Here is a 19,202-nt window from a genome sequence, read left to right as displayed (position 1 = left end):
TAATTAATTAATAATTATGTTTAGGAATACTACACAACATTAGGTACAAAATTTGACTGGTTTGACAAACTTAACTCCGCTCTTTAAATATTCATCTAATTTGTTTTTCATGAAACTTATAAATAAATTGATTACTAAATAATTAATTTCTCTTATAAAAAATTAGTTTCACTACAATAAAACATTGATAAACTGCTATAAATTTATTAAAATAATTAATAATCATAAATCTTTTTTTTTCTAATGCATCTGGAATGTAGAATCTGCTAATGAAGCTCTGAGTCTAATTGTAAGTAAAAAGTGGAATAACTTTCCTCAGTTCAGTTGGGTTCTTGCTCCATACTTTTAAAAAAATATGGATGTAAGCAAGTCAACATAACATGTTCAGATGATGGTCAACCAATTTTGACATATCATTTTCTCGGTGGTGAACTGATCTTTTCCACATTTGTAAATTTTAGAGCATTTGAAAATTGATGTTTTCTTACTTAACACATTTTTTAACACAAATAAAAATCAACATCAATAAAAGTCGCTTTAAAACCATTTTTTAAATACATGTGGAGTGGATCAGTTCACACCGAGGCAACGATACCAATATTCTCAGAAAATGAGATTTGCACTCTAATTATATCCAGTTTGGAAATGCAATACTTTTGAACTAATAATTTTTCCACGCGAATCGAAAATTATCTATACAAAATAAAACTGTGTGACGTTGGAGCTCTGCAATTCAATTTGTGCCATTTTGAATTGCAGTCTCTGAAGCCATTTTAGAAGAAGAGAATGAGGTGGCACAGGGGGGGGAGCAGTTTTGGTTGGCAGGGGTGGGGGCGAAGACGGAGGTACGGGAGAGCACTCCCCAGGCGGCAGGTTACGGCAGTTCTGTAGCCGCATTTGCAAATGGCCTGGAAGCTAAATAAAACAACATCCATTATATTTTAATAACAATAATTCTTAATATTGTATTACAGATAGTATTGAGAAAATTTGTCAACGACCAGGTGTGAATCCACCTAGAGGTATCGTTATCACTTAAGACAGATTTCAATAGGTGTTAAAAAATTCTCATGTATCAGGTCTAATAAGGCATGTAAAATTTTACTCATGCATAATAATATTATTTACATTGAAATAATGTATTACTATGTACATTATTATTATTGTCATGGTAAATATATGTCCCATGTAACTGATATTTTTGAAAAGAGAATTACATTATTACTGCACAATACAAAAAATATGTATGATGTATTGTATGTATATGTATAAAAACTAGCATGATGTATAAATCATATAATTTACCAAAATATCTCTTATTTAATTACTTATTGCTTTAAGAATGAAATAGATAATATATCGCACATCCGGTGCAACAACGTCACTAGTCCTAAAAAATCAAAAATGAGATTAATCCTTAGGCTGCGCGCACACGGCAAAGCGAAGTTTCGGATTCATCCGCCAAACGACGTTTGCGTTTTGTTTGCGAGCCGATTGCGTTTTAAATGCGTGTCAAATGCGTCAATATTTCGACGATGATGTCCAAGAGAAAACACGGTTTTCAAGGGGATTCATAAACGCCTTTTTTTGAAACTGCACCCTGCTGCGAGAGTATTTATCTTTCATTACAGTGGCGTACAAGGGTAAATAAATCAATATAAAATCAGTACGTAATATTGCATTATACCTACATTTATTTTCCCACTATTGCTTCTTTTGGAGCTGGACTGTTTTATATCGAAAGCCTTTTGAAAATTACCTATTGTTGAGCCTATTATATACCATCATCATCAATACTATCGACCGAAAGCCACAATATATAATAGTAAAAAAATACGAAATCTAACATAAATTTGGATATTTTATAGATAGGATAATACAATTTATCTATTACAGTTTGGTTTAGGCATAGCTTGATGAATTAAAAAAATGAACTTACAATATGTGTGATACGTATTTTTAATCTAAAGTTAAAAAAATAAGTAAGAATGAAAAAATGTGCACAATTTTGTCATATCGCCTAAAATATACCAATACTATTATGGTTTGGTAAGACAGGGCTTAATTGATTTTTAAAATCCAACCAATACCATCTGTAAATTGTAGTCGTATTTCAATAAGAACATATACAATTGACTGAAAAAGGTTAATGCACACTATTTATGGCGGACCTTAACAGCTTACCTGCACCCTTCGCCACTGTACCTACATTTATTTTCCCACTATTGCTTCTTTTGGAACTGGACTATTTTATATCGAAAACGTTTTTAAAATTACCTATTATTGAGCCTTGTATGTATCATCATAAACTTGGTCTGATTAATACTATCAACCGAGGGTACTTGATGGAGTTTGAATTTAAATTCTAATTAATTTAAGTTTTGTACTATTCCACTTGAGTATTTTTTTGCGATCAGGCTTTTGCCTTTCAGCATTTTGCGCACTCGCCAATGGCAAATACACATTGACATCAAATTCTAGCTACAATAAAAAAAGATTATAACTTAATACACGAAGAAAGGGTAAAAACCTTATTACCTAGATACCTACTAAGTAAATGATGAAGTATAAAAACATAATATTTTGAATAATTTGAATATTTGCAGTGTTTCTAAAAAAACCCGTTGTAAATACGATTAATACATTCGGTAGGTAAGCGTATTAAAATGTCATTTCTCGTAAACAATAGTTTTCTCGTTGTGCAATATGTTGGGAGTTTAATAATATTAACTAATGAGAGATGTCACCAACTGTAACTACTCACTAAATAAAAAAAAACGAATAAACAATGATAAGGTATAGTTCGTAATATGCAAATTTAAATAATTTTTGATGAATACCTATATACCTATACCGAAAATATTTATATAAGTACCTATAGATACGTATTGAATTACCCACCTACCTATTCATATTATATGAAATACATATTTAAAATAACACCATTCTTTTGGGAAGAATACAAGTAGGTGTGCATTTGGTTATATTCGATATTAAATAAGTATGTATCTTTAATAGAATCATGCCTCCTTTTTATGATTGTAGAATCTTTATGTAGGTATCGAATCTATAAAATATTTTTATTAAATTTAATCTGTTTTTAAGCGTGAAGGCTCGCCATAACTATAAGGTAAACTAAACCATTATTATTTATTTTGTAGTAAGTATGTACTTCTTTAATTATTTTTTTTATTAGTTGACACTTTTATCTTCTATAGATACACTAAAATGGAAACGGGTGCCAATAATAACATATTGAAGTGAGAATAATGAATACCTTCCTACTACTATCGATAGGTATGTTCCTGTGTACTTGTGTAGGTACATGTATATTTATATTAATTATTGTTTTCGTGTTATAATATATTATTTGCGATTAATTGATAACAAAATTTAGATAATTTATCTATTCACCCGCTACAGTAAAATCTATAAAATATTTTAATTAAATTATATCTGTTGCTCTACATTGCATGAACGCCACTGAAGCAATGGAATAATTAATTATGTCATACAATACGTGCCATAAATATCCTACCTACCACATGTTCTTTTAAATCTTCCCATTTAGGCCAGGACCGAACTTTTGAAAGCTGAAATTTATGGGGGCGCGTATTAAGAAATATTACTGATTAACCACATAATTATGTTCAGAAAGGCCTAATAAATTTTATTTACCAATGACAAACTCATGACCGGATGAGTGGGTATTTTTCATTAAAAAATTGGGAATAATGTAAAGGTTTAAGCCTACGCAATCTGCACCTAGCACATTGTCATATATAATAATATGAAGAATGTTAAATCTCAGTCGGTTCCATGACAAAACAGGACAGTGACAAAACAGAACATGACAAAACAGAACACCTGGAGAAAACCTGGCTGTTCTGTTTTATCATGTTCTGTATTGTTATTGTTGTCGAAGTCATGATGAATTGTTTGCAATCAGAAAGATTCACTTGAATGATTAATGCTTATTTGGACTATGTCTGCATTTGCGTATAGCTAACAAAAATCCGCATGAAAGTCATTAAAAATAATTTCTACACTATGAAAATATCATCAAATTAAAAAACGCTTTCGATATAATATAACAGAATTCTATTCCAAATCAAGCAATAGTGGAAAAAATAAATATAGGTAAAATGGTAAAAAAGAAATACTTAATAATTATGTAGGTAATGTTTACATATTATATTTTTATATTTTATTTATCTTAGTTCGCCACTGGCGACAAAAAAAAGGTTTTTTTTAATTCTTCGGATAGTGCAATAAATAAATTCTTACATAATAACACTAACGGTGAAAACAAAAAGTACTATTATCCATAATAGCTATAAGTTTGCCGAACACAATAAGGCACATATTGTATGACATAATTTATTACTTTAGTCCGAAAAAATTAAAAAAATCTTCCTTCTTTCTTAATTAGTGTCATCAAGAATTTCACAGTGGCGTTAAATGCAATGGGGAAAACAGATATAATTTAATTAAAATATTTTATAGGTTTTTTGTATATAATTTGTTAGAACAATGTAATTATATTATTATACCTATTGTATCTTTTATTAAATAAACATTTAAAACATATTATTCATAAACATTTGAAATATCTCCCCTTAAAATCTGTTCATATTTACAATAGAATATTATTGCTTAGAATTCAATAGCTACATATTAAAAAGATAGCTATTGTAATGAGACTATATCAGTTAATTTCGTGTTAGTGTACCTACTAATATTTCAATCTATTTTTTATGAAAGGTGTTTTGAATTCATAACTACCAACTTTTTTTGAATATGTAATTGAATAATATGGTACTGTAGCGGCTAAATAGATAAATTATCAAAATTTTATTGTCAATTAATCGCAACTAACATATTATAACAAAAAAACAATAATTAATATAAATATACTTGTACCGATACAAGTACACAAGCACATACCTATCAATAGTAGTAGGTGGGTATTCATTATTCTCACTTCAATATATTATTATTAGTACCCGTTTCCATTTTAGTGTATCTATAGAAGATGACAGTGTCAACTAATAAAAAAATTAATTAAATAAGTACATACTACAAAATAAATAATAATAGTTTAGTTTACCGTATAGATATGGCGAGCCTTTCTTCTCGTGAAATACTTCTTCTCATAGCTGTGCTGTGTCACAACTTTTTATTATATTTTGTAAAACTGCTTACCTACCGAATGTATTAATAGTATTTACAACAGGTTTTTAGAATACTGCAAATATTCAAATTATTCAAAATATTATGTTTTTGTACTTCATCCTTTACTTAGTAGGTATCTAGGTAATAAGGTTTTTACCCTTTCTTCGTGTATTAACTTATAATCTTTTTTTTTGTATTAATAAATAATAATAGTACAAAACTTTAATCAATTAGAATTTAAATTCAAACTCCATCAAGTACCCTCGGTTGATAGTATTTACAATTTACAGATGGTATTGGTTGGATTTTAAAAATCAATTAAGCCCTGTCTTACCAAACCATAATAGTATTGGTATATTTTAGGCGATATGACAAAATTGTGCACATTTTTTCATTCTTACTTATTTTTTTAACTTTAGATTAAAAATACGTATCACACATATTGTAAGTTCATTTTTTTAATTCATCAAGCTATGCCTAAACCAAACTGTAATAGATAAATTGTATTATCCTATCTATAAAATATCCAAATTTATGTTAGATTTCGTATTTTTTTACTATTATATATTATGGCTTTCGGTCGATAGTATTGATGATGATGGTATATAATAGGCTCAACAATAGGTAATTTTCAAAACGCTTTCGATATAAAACAGTCCAGCTCCAAAAGAAGCAATAGTGGGAAAATAAATGTAGGTATAATGCAATATTATGTACTGATTTTATATTGATTTATTTACCCTTGTACGCCACTGTAATGAAAGATAAATACTCTCGCAGCAGGGTGCAGTTTCAAAAAAAGGCGTATATGAATCCCCTTGAAAACCGTGTTTTCTCTTGGACAGCATCGTCGAAATATTGACGCATTTGACACGCATTTAAAACGCAATCGGCTCGCAAACAAAACGCAAACGTCATTTGGCGGATGAATCCGAAACTTCGCTTTGCCGTGTGCGCGCAGCCTTACAGCGCGAAGGCCATAGCTGTCGTGTCCTGACTAGGGGGGGCATTAGATATAATTAGCATGTTATTTAAATGTGGTAATTAAAAAGTAATTAAATGCTCCGCAGTGAATTGGTTAATGTCAGAAAACATGGCTAATAGGTCTCCGCACCTGGTGCGACAATGTCATAAGTGTAGTTCTTATAGTTTCCGTCAGAGGTCCCATATATCATTGCAGTTTTGGTGAATGACTGGGACAGCAAAGTCATTAAAGGTAATTGTGACAAATTTATTTTCTGAGTTTGTATCAACAATGACATAATTGTAATTTGTGACATTGTTACTTCATTTTTATTTTGAAAAAGGTTAGTAACTATAGTAACTACATCAGTTAGGAAATCATCTGCATTTTTTACTAATCAAGATTGAACTGCCTTAATTTTGCGGTATTTCTTTTTATAGATTTGATTTTCTTTTTTATTTACATAATTATAACGTTATTTTATAATAATATAATAGACTGATAAGTTGAACGAGGTAAAACATTAAAAGTGAATGAATAAAACTATTTTAACTACACCAACGATTATTTTTATGAGGGTGTCTTCCACCAAAAAAAAGTAAAAAATTGAATACAATATTTATTTGGACAAAAACCTTTAAATATTTCGAAATAGAAGGTATAAACAATAGTAATAAAATCACCTAAAAATTGTAAAATCATGAAACCATGTGACTATCAAGTTCAGAATCTTTACATACTTCTGAACAAAAGTGTGTTTTGCACTTATGACGTTATTGCACCGGATGTGCGAATGGTATTCATTAATTTGATAGCTATGCCGCATTATATTTAATTAGCATTGTCTTCTTTTTTAGTTGACTTCTGCTTAAATGCGGATATTGTAGTTCATGGAAAACAAATCTAATGTTTCTTAATACTTTCTCTATGCATAGTCTTACATTGTGATGAAGAAGCCTTACCTGAATATGATGTGAAAATAGCACAGGGCTCCATAGTGGCAATAGTTTACTTAAAACCATTGAATTGCATTCCAATAAAGCTTCTAACAAACTCAAGAAATGCAAATTTACTGTTTCTGCCAGCTGAAAAGAAAACACGCAATTTATAACTGGAATGAAATAATTAATATTCAAACTAATGATTATAAGCAATTATTTCAATCTCGCAAATGTTATTATACACACGCAGTTCATATCGATAAATTAAATACGGTCTTATTTTTTCTATTCAAAGTCAAAGTAATATTTGAATCACAGTATTTACCACTTTTGAGTGTGATACCAGCTGAAGTATGCATGGAGTGACTTTTCCCCAGAAATCAAATAGTATGCTCATGGTGACGTGGTATGCCTCGGAACTTGGAGGATGGCTGTTGGAACCTTGCTCTAAGTAGACGGTCCATAACTGACATAATATGAAAGCGTGGAAGAGAGAGCTCATGTGCAGCACGGATGCCTTTGATTGCTCAGCAAAACCGGCCATTATAACCTAAAAAACAAGTACATTTCATAAAAATTTGAATATGGGGTATAATAACATAAATTATATGGTCATTTGAATCAGTAAATACATATTGTGATATGAGTTATCACAGTACAGCCAAATCAACTAAACGGTTGTCAACTAAGAGTGCTCGATAGATTTTCAACTTCATTTCTTTTTGAAAATAAGTACACTTCAGTAAGGTTAGGTTAGGTGCTGCTGACCTTTTAATTACCACATTTAAATAACACATTAATTATAACTAATGGCCAACTGCTCCAAACGCGCCGCCAATTGCGGTGTTAGTACTAAATGAGATAACCTCTGAATACTTATGTGCCATTTGGTATTTTCTAAGTTCCGAATTAACATAATTATTAAGATACCATGTTTTTTTATTTGCCTGGTATAAAAAATACCACTTGGGTTGTTTGCACTTTCATTATCCTACATACAAGGAGTTGACATACCTATACACATCTTCCCAATGGCAATTTACCTGGATATGATCAGCTATATGGCAGCTGGCCTCTTGGGGCACGGGTTGCGCGTGCGGGGGATTCCCGAAGGACCCTTGGCCCGTGTAGGGATGGGGGTGAAGGGCAAAGTGGTTCAGCGACCCCACCAGCAACCACGACAGCATTCTTATGTGAGAGACGCATTCGGTGAATTCTCTAGGTCTGAAACATAACGGTCCAATAAATGAATTATTGTATCGATATGTAAAAAAAATGATGAAAGACAATTGAATTTCTTGTTTATTAATAGAACCAATCATTGGTAGGTATATTTAATTAATAAAGACAAAAGAAACACTTAACCTGCAATTATAATAAAGATAGTGAAGCTGAAAATGGTTACTAAGTCTAATGATTAAATTAGTTCCAAGTTATTTGTAGCAAGCCCACACCTATGTTTTTTAATATTTATTTACCCAACTGAACTCAAGTACAAACGTCTTGAATTACGTGTTACAAGCAAAAAAATAATATATACAATGAACAATCAATTTAGATAAATAATCACAAATAACAATGTACTTGAATATTAAATATGTACTTGAAATAATTTAATAGGATAAATACATACACCGCGGACACAGTACCCCTTGCATTTTGAGCATAATATTTTAGTGACACCATCACCACCACACCACACTCACTTACACTGGGTGTCATACATTATTTTCTCGGTACTCGATATAATTTTGCCTTGTCGCAAACGAATAAACTGAAATACTCGATTATTTTTGTCACTTACATTTTTCAATTCTGCCATTAAATATCGGCTGTCTAATGTTAAGTGTCACTTAAGGCCACATTAGTATGACCGAGCATCTGGTCCTTACTACATTACAAAAGATAATATAGAATTTGAATATGATTTACCCTTGTTGTAAAGCAGATGGCGCATTGTAAAGCCACGGCATATATCTGGCAATCGCTCTGTTGTCTCGATTGTTCCCTCTTGTTATTTCCAACGCGACGAATTGAGCCATTCCACTTTTAAGCACGCCTCCCAATGTGTCCTCATTTAAACCCACTGATGAGCCTTTACTATAGCTCTGGAAAATTCAATGATATTTTTAATTAATATCTTTTATTTTGTTAACTGTCAATTCATGGTGGAATTGCATTGTATTGTTGTTTTTATATAATAAAACGCAATTTTTTTGTAGTACTTATTCCACTTTTGTGTATATTTTTGGAATAAGTACTACAAAAAAATTGCGTTTTATTATATAAAAACAACAATTTTAATTAATATTAAAATTTTGATATTAAATGTCAATATTGCCTTCCCATTTTTCTGTGCAATGACCATGTCCCCCACATCCTAAAGCGGGCCCCAAGGCTAGGATCTCTGTCGGGCCCCCCTACCTATCGCTAAGGTTAAAGGCAGTGTGATGCTCTGCAGTAGCGTTTGTCAAAGTTCACGGTAAAATTAAGGGTGTGTAGTGTATTTTTATACTTACATCCACTTGAAATATGGAGTTATCAAGTAATGACACAATAAAAAATTACATTGCACAACCACCCACGTATTTTAAAATATAAACATTAATACAGGCAAATAGCACCGCACCGCAGGCGACTTTTTTTACTATTAGAGCAAATTTGTGATGTGTGTTTATCTCACTTATTTGGTCGACTCACCACGCCGGCCCCCAGGCTAGAGCCCTGTCAGCCCCCCCTTGTGGGGGCCATAGCAATGACAATGGTATTATAGCAAAAGATATGACTTATAATTAGGCACTTACATTCAGGTATCTGTGTCAGGATCCTCAGTCATGAGGTCCCGACGAAGAAGAAAGTGATTAAATAAAGCACACTAAAAATGTCCCAAAAATACCATCAAGTATCTTAATACTATTTCTATATGACTCTTGATTATGATTTATCATATTATCATAATTACTTACCTTTATTTTAGTGAGGGTATGGAAGTCAGCAAGGAATTCTAAAACATCGCCAATGTACTGTCTCATGCAATCGGAAGCGCCTGTGCTGTATTCTCGGTTGTGGGGACCATTCAATTTCAAACAATCTTCTAAAGCGGATGTCAAATGCAATGAGCCTCCAGCATCTATAAATATTAAAGAGCCATTAGGTACGTTCACCATTATTCATTGAATTTGTGGTCATGCATTCCGTATTATCCCACCGTAAACGGTAACATATTGGATGTTATTTATTCAAACATACATGTTTGTTTACATTTACATGAAGGGTTTTATGATACTTTACTCAATAGAAGTATACACGGAATGGCAAACAACCAAAATCTGCTGCGTTCTCAGCGCTCGAAATGGAAATGTTTACAAACCGGAGCGCTTGACAATTTTCTGAAGATTTTTACGTAGTTATAACATTTTATGTGTATTTGTATGTGTAAACCGGAACGGCCCTCCGGTGCGCTCAGATCATTTGCATCATGTGCGTTCTAGAGGTTTCATTATTGTTATACAATGAATAGTTTTTGAGTAGGTATTCATTCTATGCCTATTCAAGGAGAAGAGACAATAATTTATAATCGATTAACTACAAAACGGAAAAAGTCATAAAGGAAATGGAGGTTCGGGGGTATATTAATATCTAAGTCCATGGCCTTGCATACAACCTCATGGTTCCGGTCAACGGTGGATATCGTTTTGATAATTGCCAATCTTCGTAGAAGAGACAACTTAAATAAGAAGAATTAATTTTATAAAAATCCTTTACCTTGCAGGACAAAGCTGATCAGCATGAGGAAATTTTCATCAGGGATAGTCGTCTTAAATTTGAGGGCTTGAACGAGTTCGAATATAATCATCCGGCACATCATCAGCTTGTCTCGCTCTTTCATAAAACTTCTGTTGCACAGGAAACTTAATTCGAGTAGATAATTGTACTGCAGTACAAAGTTTTGAATGGCAAAACTTATGATTTTCGAAAATGGATCTAGCAGGCCCTGGAATATTATACAAGAAAAAGTTATACAAAATTACCAAAAAATGAATTAGTAATGTCAGAGGTTTTTAAAGTGCGTATGGAATATTTTAATAATCCCTGGCAACCTTAAATCAGCCAATTAATCCACCAATTTGGTGGATGCGTCCTTCAAAGGGATAATATTTCAACATGGCCATACTATTCTTTTCTTATTGCAGATTTTATGCACACAGTTATACATGTACTTTGATTAAAGATCATGGAGTGATTCTGGTTGTAGGAATTCATAGAACTGGACTTTTTTTAAATGTACTATGTACATCAGTTATTATTGTAAAACACCACCCATTGGAACATTAATATGTGCAATAACAAAAAATCGTAAGCAGCAAGTACATTACAATAAAATCAAAACCGTCATCCCATTTTCCATTTTTCAATGCGTTAACACGCTGAATATAAATTTACTACACGAAAAATCTTTTGAAATCACCATATATATATAAATTTTTAGAGTTCGTGAAATTGATTTTCGAAATTCGAGAATTCAAGAAAATTTGGTACTTATGTATATTGATATCTCGAGATTTGAGGATTTTTTTTTATCGATATTAAATCAAATTTTTATGAATAATATTCTTCGTAAAAATTTCTTGAAATCTCGAGATTCTCATTTATGATTTCTCGAGAAAGGAGAATCTCAAAATATCTAAATTGTCTCATTATTTCTCGAGAATACTCCAGACAAGAAATCTCGATCACTACCTCAAATCAAGTTAATTGAGTAAAAGTATATTTGGATAAAGTCATATAAACAAAACACTCACTTTGAATTGATTGATGGCTGGAACTTTCAATATGGAGACCATTATCCGAAGCAGCGGAATAATATCATCGAAGACTGTCAAAAGCAAAACTATTCTGCGGAATAGTGTGTCCAGTTGCTGCATTAGGGCAGCGGAGGAGGAGCCGGGACCCAAAGCTTCTAGAGGCAAGCAGTCCATGTAGCAAGCCATGTTCTCGATTATGACGGGCATCTGCTCGGATGGGAGGGTCTTTCGGGAGTTGAGGAACTCTGTCAGCAGTTGCAGGGGGCCAGTGGGGTTCAGCTCGTTGAAATCGATTAAGGCTTGAGCTATGCTTTTGAAAAAAAGCATCTTCTGTTTTTCTAAACAAAGTAATACAAAATTTAACATTATTTTTAAACCAGCTATAAAATAATATTATAATGGTTACAATGTGAAATATGTAGTTATAACCAACCAGTGGTGAAGTGCTGAATGAAAACAGTCCCATAACACTAATTAATTTTAATATCCTAAACCCCTCCCCTTATCCATATTTCAACTTTTCAAAAGTTACTGAAAATTTGCTGACATCCTATACAAATTTAAAGAATAAGGCCCGTTTCAGACGGGACACCGGTGTCGCACTCGTATATAAAAAGGAGGCCTTTGTATTATGTTTATGAACGCCCCGAGCTAACGAGTCAAAGCGTGTCCGGTACACTTTTCCGTCGGCCGCTACATTCTCAAACCGCCGATACACATGTTTTTATGACCGCAGTCAGTTTTATGTTCTAATTTATATCGCGGAATAATGCGTTGACTCATTAGCTCTGGGCGTTCATAAACATAATACAAAGACCCCTTTATTCGAATACAAAGGCCTCCTTATTATAATACGAGCGCGACACTGGTTTCCCGTCTGAAACGGGGGTAATAGATGACCTGTCAATAAAAAGATAATGTAAAATATACATCAAATGCAAAAAAATTTTGAAGGAAGTTAGACAGAAATTAGCCATATGATCAGTAAATCAACAGATAAGGGATAAAAATGATTGAGTTGAGTAGAAGCGCATGAGAGAAGAAAAGGCTAGATATTACCCCATTATGACTTCTATATTTATTAATAGGTATCGATTGATTCCCCCAAATTTTTCAGTAACATAAGCATAAATGTCTGTTGAATCCACCTTTAAAATAAACAATCTTTCCAAGAAAAAATGTTTTAAGACCAAATATTCATAGATAATAATATACGAGGGTGGGTCAATAATTCCTTAGAAAAAAGCATTAAAACAGTTTTTATTTTTGTATTTTTTTTTTATTTCTCAACATAATCTCCTTGGAGCTCAATACACTTGGTTAGACGTTTCTCAATTTTTTTTAAACCGTCAGAAAAATAAGTTTTCGGAAGGTCCTCAAAATAAGCATTTGTCCGATCGATGACTTCTTCATTTGAAAAAAAACGTTGTCCACTTAGCCATTTTTTTAAGTTTGGGAAAAGGAAAAAGTCACTGGGGGCTAAATCTGGCGAATACGGTGGGTGGTTGACCAATTCGAACTTCAATTCTTCAATTTTAGCCATTGATCGTAAACATGTGTGAACACGGGCATTGTCCTGATGAAAGAGGATTTTTTTCCTGTTTAAATGAGGCCGTTTTTCTTCAATTTCGTTTTTTAGCTGGTCCAATAAAGATGCATAATAATCCCCTGTTATTGTTTTTCCTTTTTCCAAATAGTCAACGAAAATAATTCCACGTGCATCCCAAAATACAGTAGCCATAACCTTACCAGCTGATTTTACGGTTTTCGCCTTCTTTGGACATGGTTCGCCTTTCGCAATCCACTGCTTTGACTGTTCTTTCGTCTCGGGAGTATAGTGGTGTATCCATGTTTCATCTACAGTCACAAAGCGACGAAAAAATTCATCCGGATTGCGTTGCATGAGCGACAACAGGGCTTTAGAGGCCACCACCCTATTGCGTTTATTGTCGACTGTGAGCAAACGCGGCACCCATCTTGCAGAAACTTTTTTCATGCCCAATTTGTCATGTAAAATAGAAATGACGCTACCTTTTGAGATCCCTGTAACCTCAATTATCTCACTCAACTTTAATCTTCGGTCACTTAACACCATATCGTGGATTTTATTGATCATTTCTGGTGTAGTCACCTCTACAGGACGTCCTGAGCGTGGTTCATCCTTTGTTGATGTACGACCACGTTTAAATTCATTTAACCAGTTATAAATAGTTGCAAGTGAAGGAGCAGATATGCCGTGAACTAAATCCAACTCATTTTTTATTTCCTTTGCTGTTAACCCATTTATATTAAAATGTTTAATAACAGCTCTAAACTCAATTTTCTCCATTTTTGTAAACAAGCAAATTTTTTTTTTAAATGTACGAAAATAAAAAACAACAACCCGACCAATCTGATTAAAACTTCGCAGCATACTGAATCGGTAGTGCCGCTGCATGAAAACAAACCGCTTACAGTACTAGTCGCGCCACCTGTCGGCTTTTCTAAGGACTTATTGACCCACCCTCGTAATATAGATGATAATATATAAGTCACTCTCCTACTCTCCACTGGTTATAATTTATATTATTTGAATGAATATTTTGTGTTTATAATATTGGTAGTATTAGTAGGTAAAATATGTAAGTATTATTTATATGTACACTAAATTACCTGGAGCTCTGGTTTGGAATATCTGGACGAAGACAGCATTGGGAGCCAACTGATGCAGCACGCAGCGCAGGAATTGATGGGCGACACTCACTGCGCCTCCAGGGAGATGGACGTTGGCTTCGCTTTGCCACGGGTACATAGCCAGTTGTGCCACCCTTTCAATTTGACCAGAAACAACATTTTTGTACGGTAATAGCAACAACAATTCAAAATATTTCCAATGACAAATCCACTATGTGTTTAAAAATGTCTTTTCTAAATCTTACTGATATACAATTCGCTTTACATTCATTTCTGATTGAGTATGTATTTAATAAATATGTTAATTTATTATGTTATTGAATAAATAATTCAAATATAAGGTAACCATACCTAACTCGACAGTATAGAATCTGATAGACTGAGAGGCCCATGGTCATACTTATTGACACCTCCAAAAGGTGTCATCCCCTAAGAATCAAATTCCTCCAGAATCCTAAAGAGTCTGTGACCATTATCGGGCCAACTCATAAAAATATGATCAGTGTTGGCTACAAGACATTAGCAATATTATGTAAATAAGTGGGCTCATGCGTCATGTATCACATGGAATGAGAATGTGTATTAGATCATTACAAAGAGGTGTTACTACTTTTACTATTTACTATTACTTACATAAGTATAACTGTGCATAGGGCCCTAGAATGAAATATACGCCATGAAAGATTTTCTTTTTATCTAATATTAAACTACATTTTCAACAAATTTATATATTATTCTACATATTTTAAACATATTATTTTTATGTTGTATTTTGTTGATGAAAATGAGCTTACTTGGAGACGACGGTGAGTATTTCAGGCAGGAGTGGTGCAGCGGCGGCAGGTTCCCGGTGCACGAAAGTGGCCAGCACAATTATACAAAGCCCCAACTCCTCATCACTGTACTCTTCTATTATTGTACCACACTCAGCGCCTGAAAATCAATATACCATGTATTTTAATAGTACTTAATAATATTACCAAAGACTTTGAAAAACCTTCTCTGAAGATGGAACCTAGATGGTTTCTAAGACTAATGATTAAAATAGCTAAAAGTCGTTTTATCTCACAGTGTCTGCATATTTTCTGTGGTTATAACCAACAAGTATCGGATGCACTGACCAATTATTGCATATTTAGATTTATAGATTCAATAGATGCATTCATAGCAAATAACCTAATAATTGTGATGGGAACATACACACTGATTATAGTAATACAATTATAGCCATAAATACCTATCAAAGGTTGATTTCAAAACCAAATTTATTTTTATACAAATTGTGTCGCTAGAATATAAGATTATATTGTATAGTGTCTCCCTGTACTGTTTGTGGGCTGCAATATGGCATCCAACCTTTGCAAAACAAAAAAACAGAGCTTTATGCTTGTACCCAATACTAGGCCCCACTAAGGGTTGGTTCATCACATTATGGATGGCCATAAAACATAATCATGAACGCACACACGTTGAGAGAATACACACATGTACATTGTGTAGTATCTGGACTCACTCATCTCTGAACCATTGTCTCGACACTTATATCTGTAACCCCTTTCCACTGATTGTAATGTCTTTTTCAACAATATATGCATATACTCTGCACATTACTACTTTCTCATATACAAACGTTGCCATCCACAATCCTTAAGGCTATACACGGTATAAATACCTAGGCACGGTATAAAAAGATCGTGGCTAGGCGATGCGCGGATTGCGGGTTGCGGGTGCAAATGACACATGAAAAAAAAACGTAATATAATTTGTCATATAAATCCAACATGCGTCCATTTAATGTTCTATCAGTAACAATAATAGTATATTCATTGACATGTTTTCTTTTTAAAGTAAATGGGTAACGTTTTAAGTATTACGTACACGATTTAAGAATTAATACCCCCGTCGGCATTACGAAAAAATTTACGTGTTCCCAGCTCGACGTTCTCTCTCTGAATGGCAGTGAGTCCGAAATTTCGTCGCGCCTATAGTTGAAGATTATTTGCAGTTTCACTGATGTATCGCCTTAAGAAGTGAAGGGGCGTATGAATACAGAATTTTTTACAGAAATGGAGAAGATAAAAAATAACATTATGCTTACATCTTTCAACCATGCAGTCGTCTCCGATCCTCTTAAAGCTTTGACGAATGTCGGGTTGCGTGTGGCACGCCTTCTGCGTGACGCTGTCCATCAAATGCTCTCCGCTGTCTCTATTGACGCTCCCTTCCCACGCTCCACCCGCCACACCCGAAGAAACGCCGCCACTTCCCGCCTTCCCAGCAGCGCGAGATTTGTGACGCTGCCAAGATCCAGTATCCTCACGATATGGACCTGAGACACAATCAAAAGGATTGTAAAATTTCAACTTCTATTAAACCCACTAAGTTGCATTTGTGCAGTTTAGGTAAGAGCTCGCACATTAAACTAACCATCAATTAATTAAACAGAGTTATATAATAGATCAGAGCTTCCCAATTGGTATGCCGCTAACAGTTAGGAAGTGTGCGATAAGATATTGTAACATAAAAAATCAATTGTTTACTCAAAATTTCACTTTCAATAGTATTTGGTGCAATGATATAATCAGTAGTTTTATTTATACAAAAATCCAAGGACATAATAAAAATATGCTGGCATGATAGTAATGCTTGAAAAAAAAAACAGTGGAAGCTCAATTTTACGTGCCCAGAATTATTCACGTTTTCCCGCTATTTGCGTGTAGTTTCTATAGTTCCATTTCATTTTAGTACATCTAATACCTTGGTTTACGTTTTTATTTTCTGCAATTTGCATGTGAAATACTCAAAATTCAATTAAGTACAGTTGTTAAAATAACACATTCATTAAATTAATGGCGATTATTGAAATGAATATTAAGGTGCAGACGCACATGTTCATTTCAATTTATATACACGTCCGCAGTACCCAAGACCAAGGTTACATAACACTATTGCTGAACGATCTTTTAGGGGTGGGCACACGGTATTGATTGTCATTCTGCGTTTCAGCTCGAATGTCACGGTCGTTTGTTGCTGACATTTTCCGTTCTTATTGTTTACATGATTTTTACATTTTGTATATTACATTTTTGTTATTTTGTGTTGTTGTTAATATTTTTACACCTGTTCAAACAGCATCTCAAAAAAGAAAACCATTGTAAATTCAAGACAAAAGAAACCTCGAACATTTATAATATTGGAAGAGTTTTATAGAAAGAAACAAGCAAAAAACATGTAGGCACCAAACCAATTTGTATGATTATTATTATTAAAATATATATAAGTAAAAGTTAAAATATATATAATATAAGTATTTATAATTATTATTAAAAAATATATTTTTTAAGAAATTTCAAAACCCCCAATTTACCATCAAGCAAATTCAGGTTATCCACACCTTATGGGTTGTAGATATTAGGTATGTTTAAATTATTTTAAGAAGTCAAAGTAAAAACTATAGACACTTAGTACTAAGTCTTCACCAGTGGGTAATCTGGTGCCTGAATGGAAAAAAAATAAAAATGAATATTGACCAGTGGTTGCAGATAAAGGTGTAGCGGATACGGGGGTCTTGACGGGTTCGGCCACGTCCGGCTGAGTGACGGCGGGCGGCGATTCCAACAGAGCCACCTGCTTGATCAACCGCCTCGGGCTCGTACCTCGAGATCTGAAAACAGTTAACCGAAATATACCAGTAAGAAACTGGCAACTTCTCCACCTGGTGATAAAATTACACTAATATTCTGTATAGAAGACTTTTTCACCTTGAAGATCCTTCTCCTGATGACTGCCGAGCCAATTCATCCTGTCTCAAAGGCATGTCTATTCGGGATGTTTCCCTTTTTCCGGGAACCTCTGTAAAAAAAGTAAAACATTTGGTAAAAAATTTTTAATTAATGAAGGACACCACTTGTCTTTAAAAGATTTATAATTTATTAGAATATTACTCAATTTTTGAAATGAAAAAAATCTTTTAAAGATATTCCATCTCCACAAAGCATTAATGAAACACTGAAGATTTCTTTATATTACTTATCCACATGCCCTGCCCTTGTCAATCATTTATAGGAAAACATCATATTACTGACTTAATTAAAATAAAATAAAATGCTACACATTCCTCACCGTTAGACTCAGACCGTCAGACAAGGTAGACGAAACTGGTCCTAATCATTAAAGTATGTGGATTAACTGTGTATTATATATTTTGTTTTATTTTAATAATTAAGATTAATACGCAGGTGAGTGCTCAATATAAATTAAATGAGGATTTATAAATCCAGTAACAAGAATTTATCAGACCACATAGTTTTATTAAATTTTCAATGTTCTATAACTTCACCAAAATTAAAATATAATTAATAATAGAAACCTCAGATGTAACAAATATCATTGTAATAAGACTGAAATACCTCCAATGTATTTGGAGCTATAGCAAATACTCAATGATGACGAACCCCCTCTGCCTGTTATTTAGATAAATCAAGTTATTCAGAGACTTGCAAAAAGTCTATTTTCATTTTTGTGGTTATAAATTAGTTTTTCGTCACTCCTGTAAAATTTTAATTTTGTCACATTATAGGTATTGACAGGTCAATGACAATACTATATAATTTTATTAAAACACCACAGAATTATACAAGTGAA

At 33.1% G+C, this 19,202-nt stretch overlaps 1 protein-coding gene across 1 annotated transcript in view; it reads right to left on the bottom strand.

The window, feature by feature from the left end:
- Positions 1-6: 6 nt before the first annotated feature.
- The window catches only part of unc79 (UNC-79 domain-containing protein), a 73,688-nt gene continuing 54,492 nt past the window's right edge, over positions 7-19,202 (bottom strand). Inside the window, exons 33-45 of the mRNA XM_085957004.1 lie at positions 18,320-18,410; positions 18,089-18,222; positions 16,657-16,887; positions 15,353-15,491; positions 14,538-14,692; positions 11,883-12,223; positions 10,846-11,074; positions 10,047-10,210; positions 9,013-9,188; positions 8,124-8,304; positions 7,406-7,630; positions 7,102-7,224; positions 7-915 (exon numbers count right to left, since the gene is read on the bottom strand). Of these exons, the coding sequence (XP_085813130.1) occupies positions 694-915; positions 7,102-7,224; positions 7,406-7,630; positions 8,124-8,304; positions 9,013-9,188; positions 10,047-10,210; positions 10,846-11,074; positions 11,883-12,223; positions 14,538-14,692; positions 15,353-15,491; positions 16,657-16,887; positions 18,089-18,222; positions 18,320-18,410 (2,411 nt within the window). The 3' untranslated portion in view covers positions 7-693. The remainder of the gene's footprint in view (positions 916-7,101; positions 7,225-7,405; positions 7,631-8,123; positions 8,305-9,012; positions 9,189-10,046; positions 10,211-10,845; positions 11,075-11,882; positions 12,224-14,537; positions 14,693-15,352; positions 15,492-16,656; positions 16,888-18,088; positions 18,223-18,319; positions 18,411-19,202) is intronic.

This window comes from Rhyacophila brunnea, unplaced genomic scaffold (assembly GCF_057557595.1).
Source record: "Rhyacophila brunnea isolate RB1 unplaced genomic scaffold, BYU_Rbru_1.0 scaffold_6, whole genome shotgun sequence".
Classification (NCBI taxonomy): Eukaryota; Metazoa; Arthropoda; class Insecta; order Trichoptera; family Rhyacophilidae; genus Rhyacophila; species Rhyacophila brunnea.
This window is presented reverse-complemented; position numbering and strand designations above follow the sequence as displayed.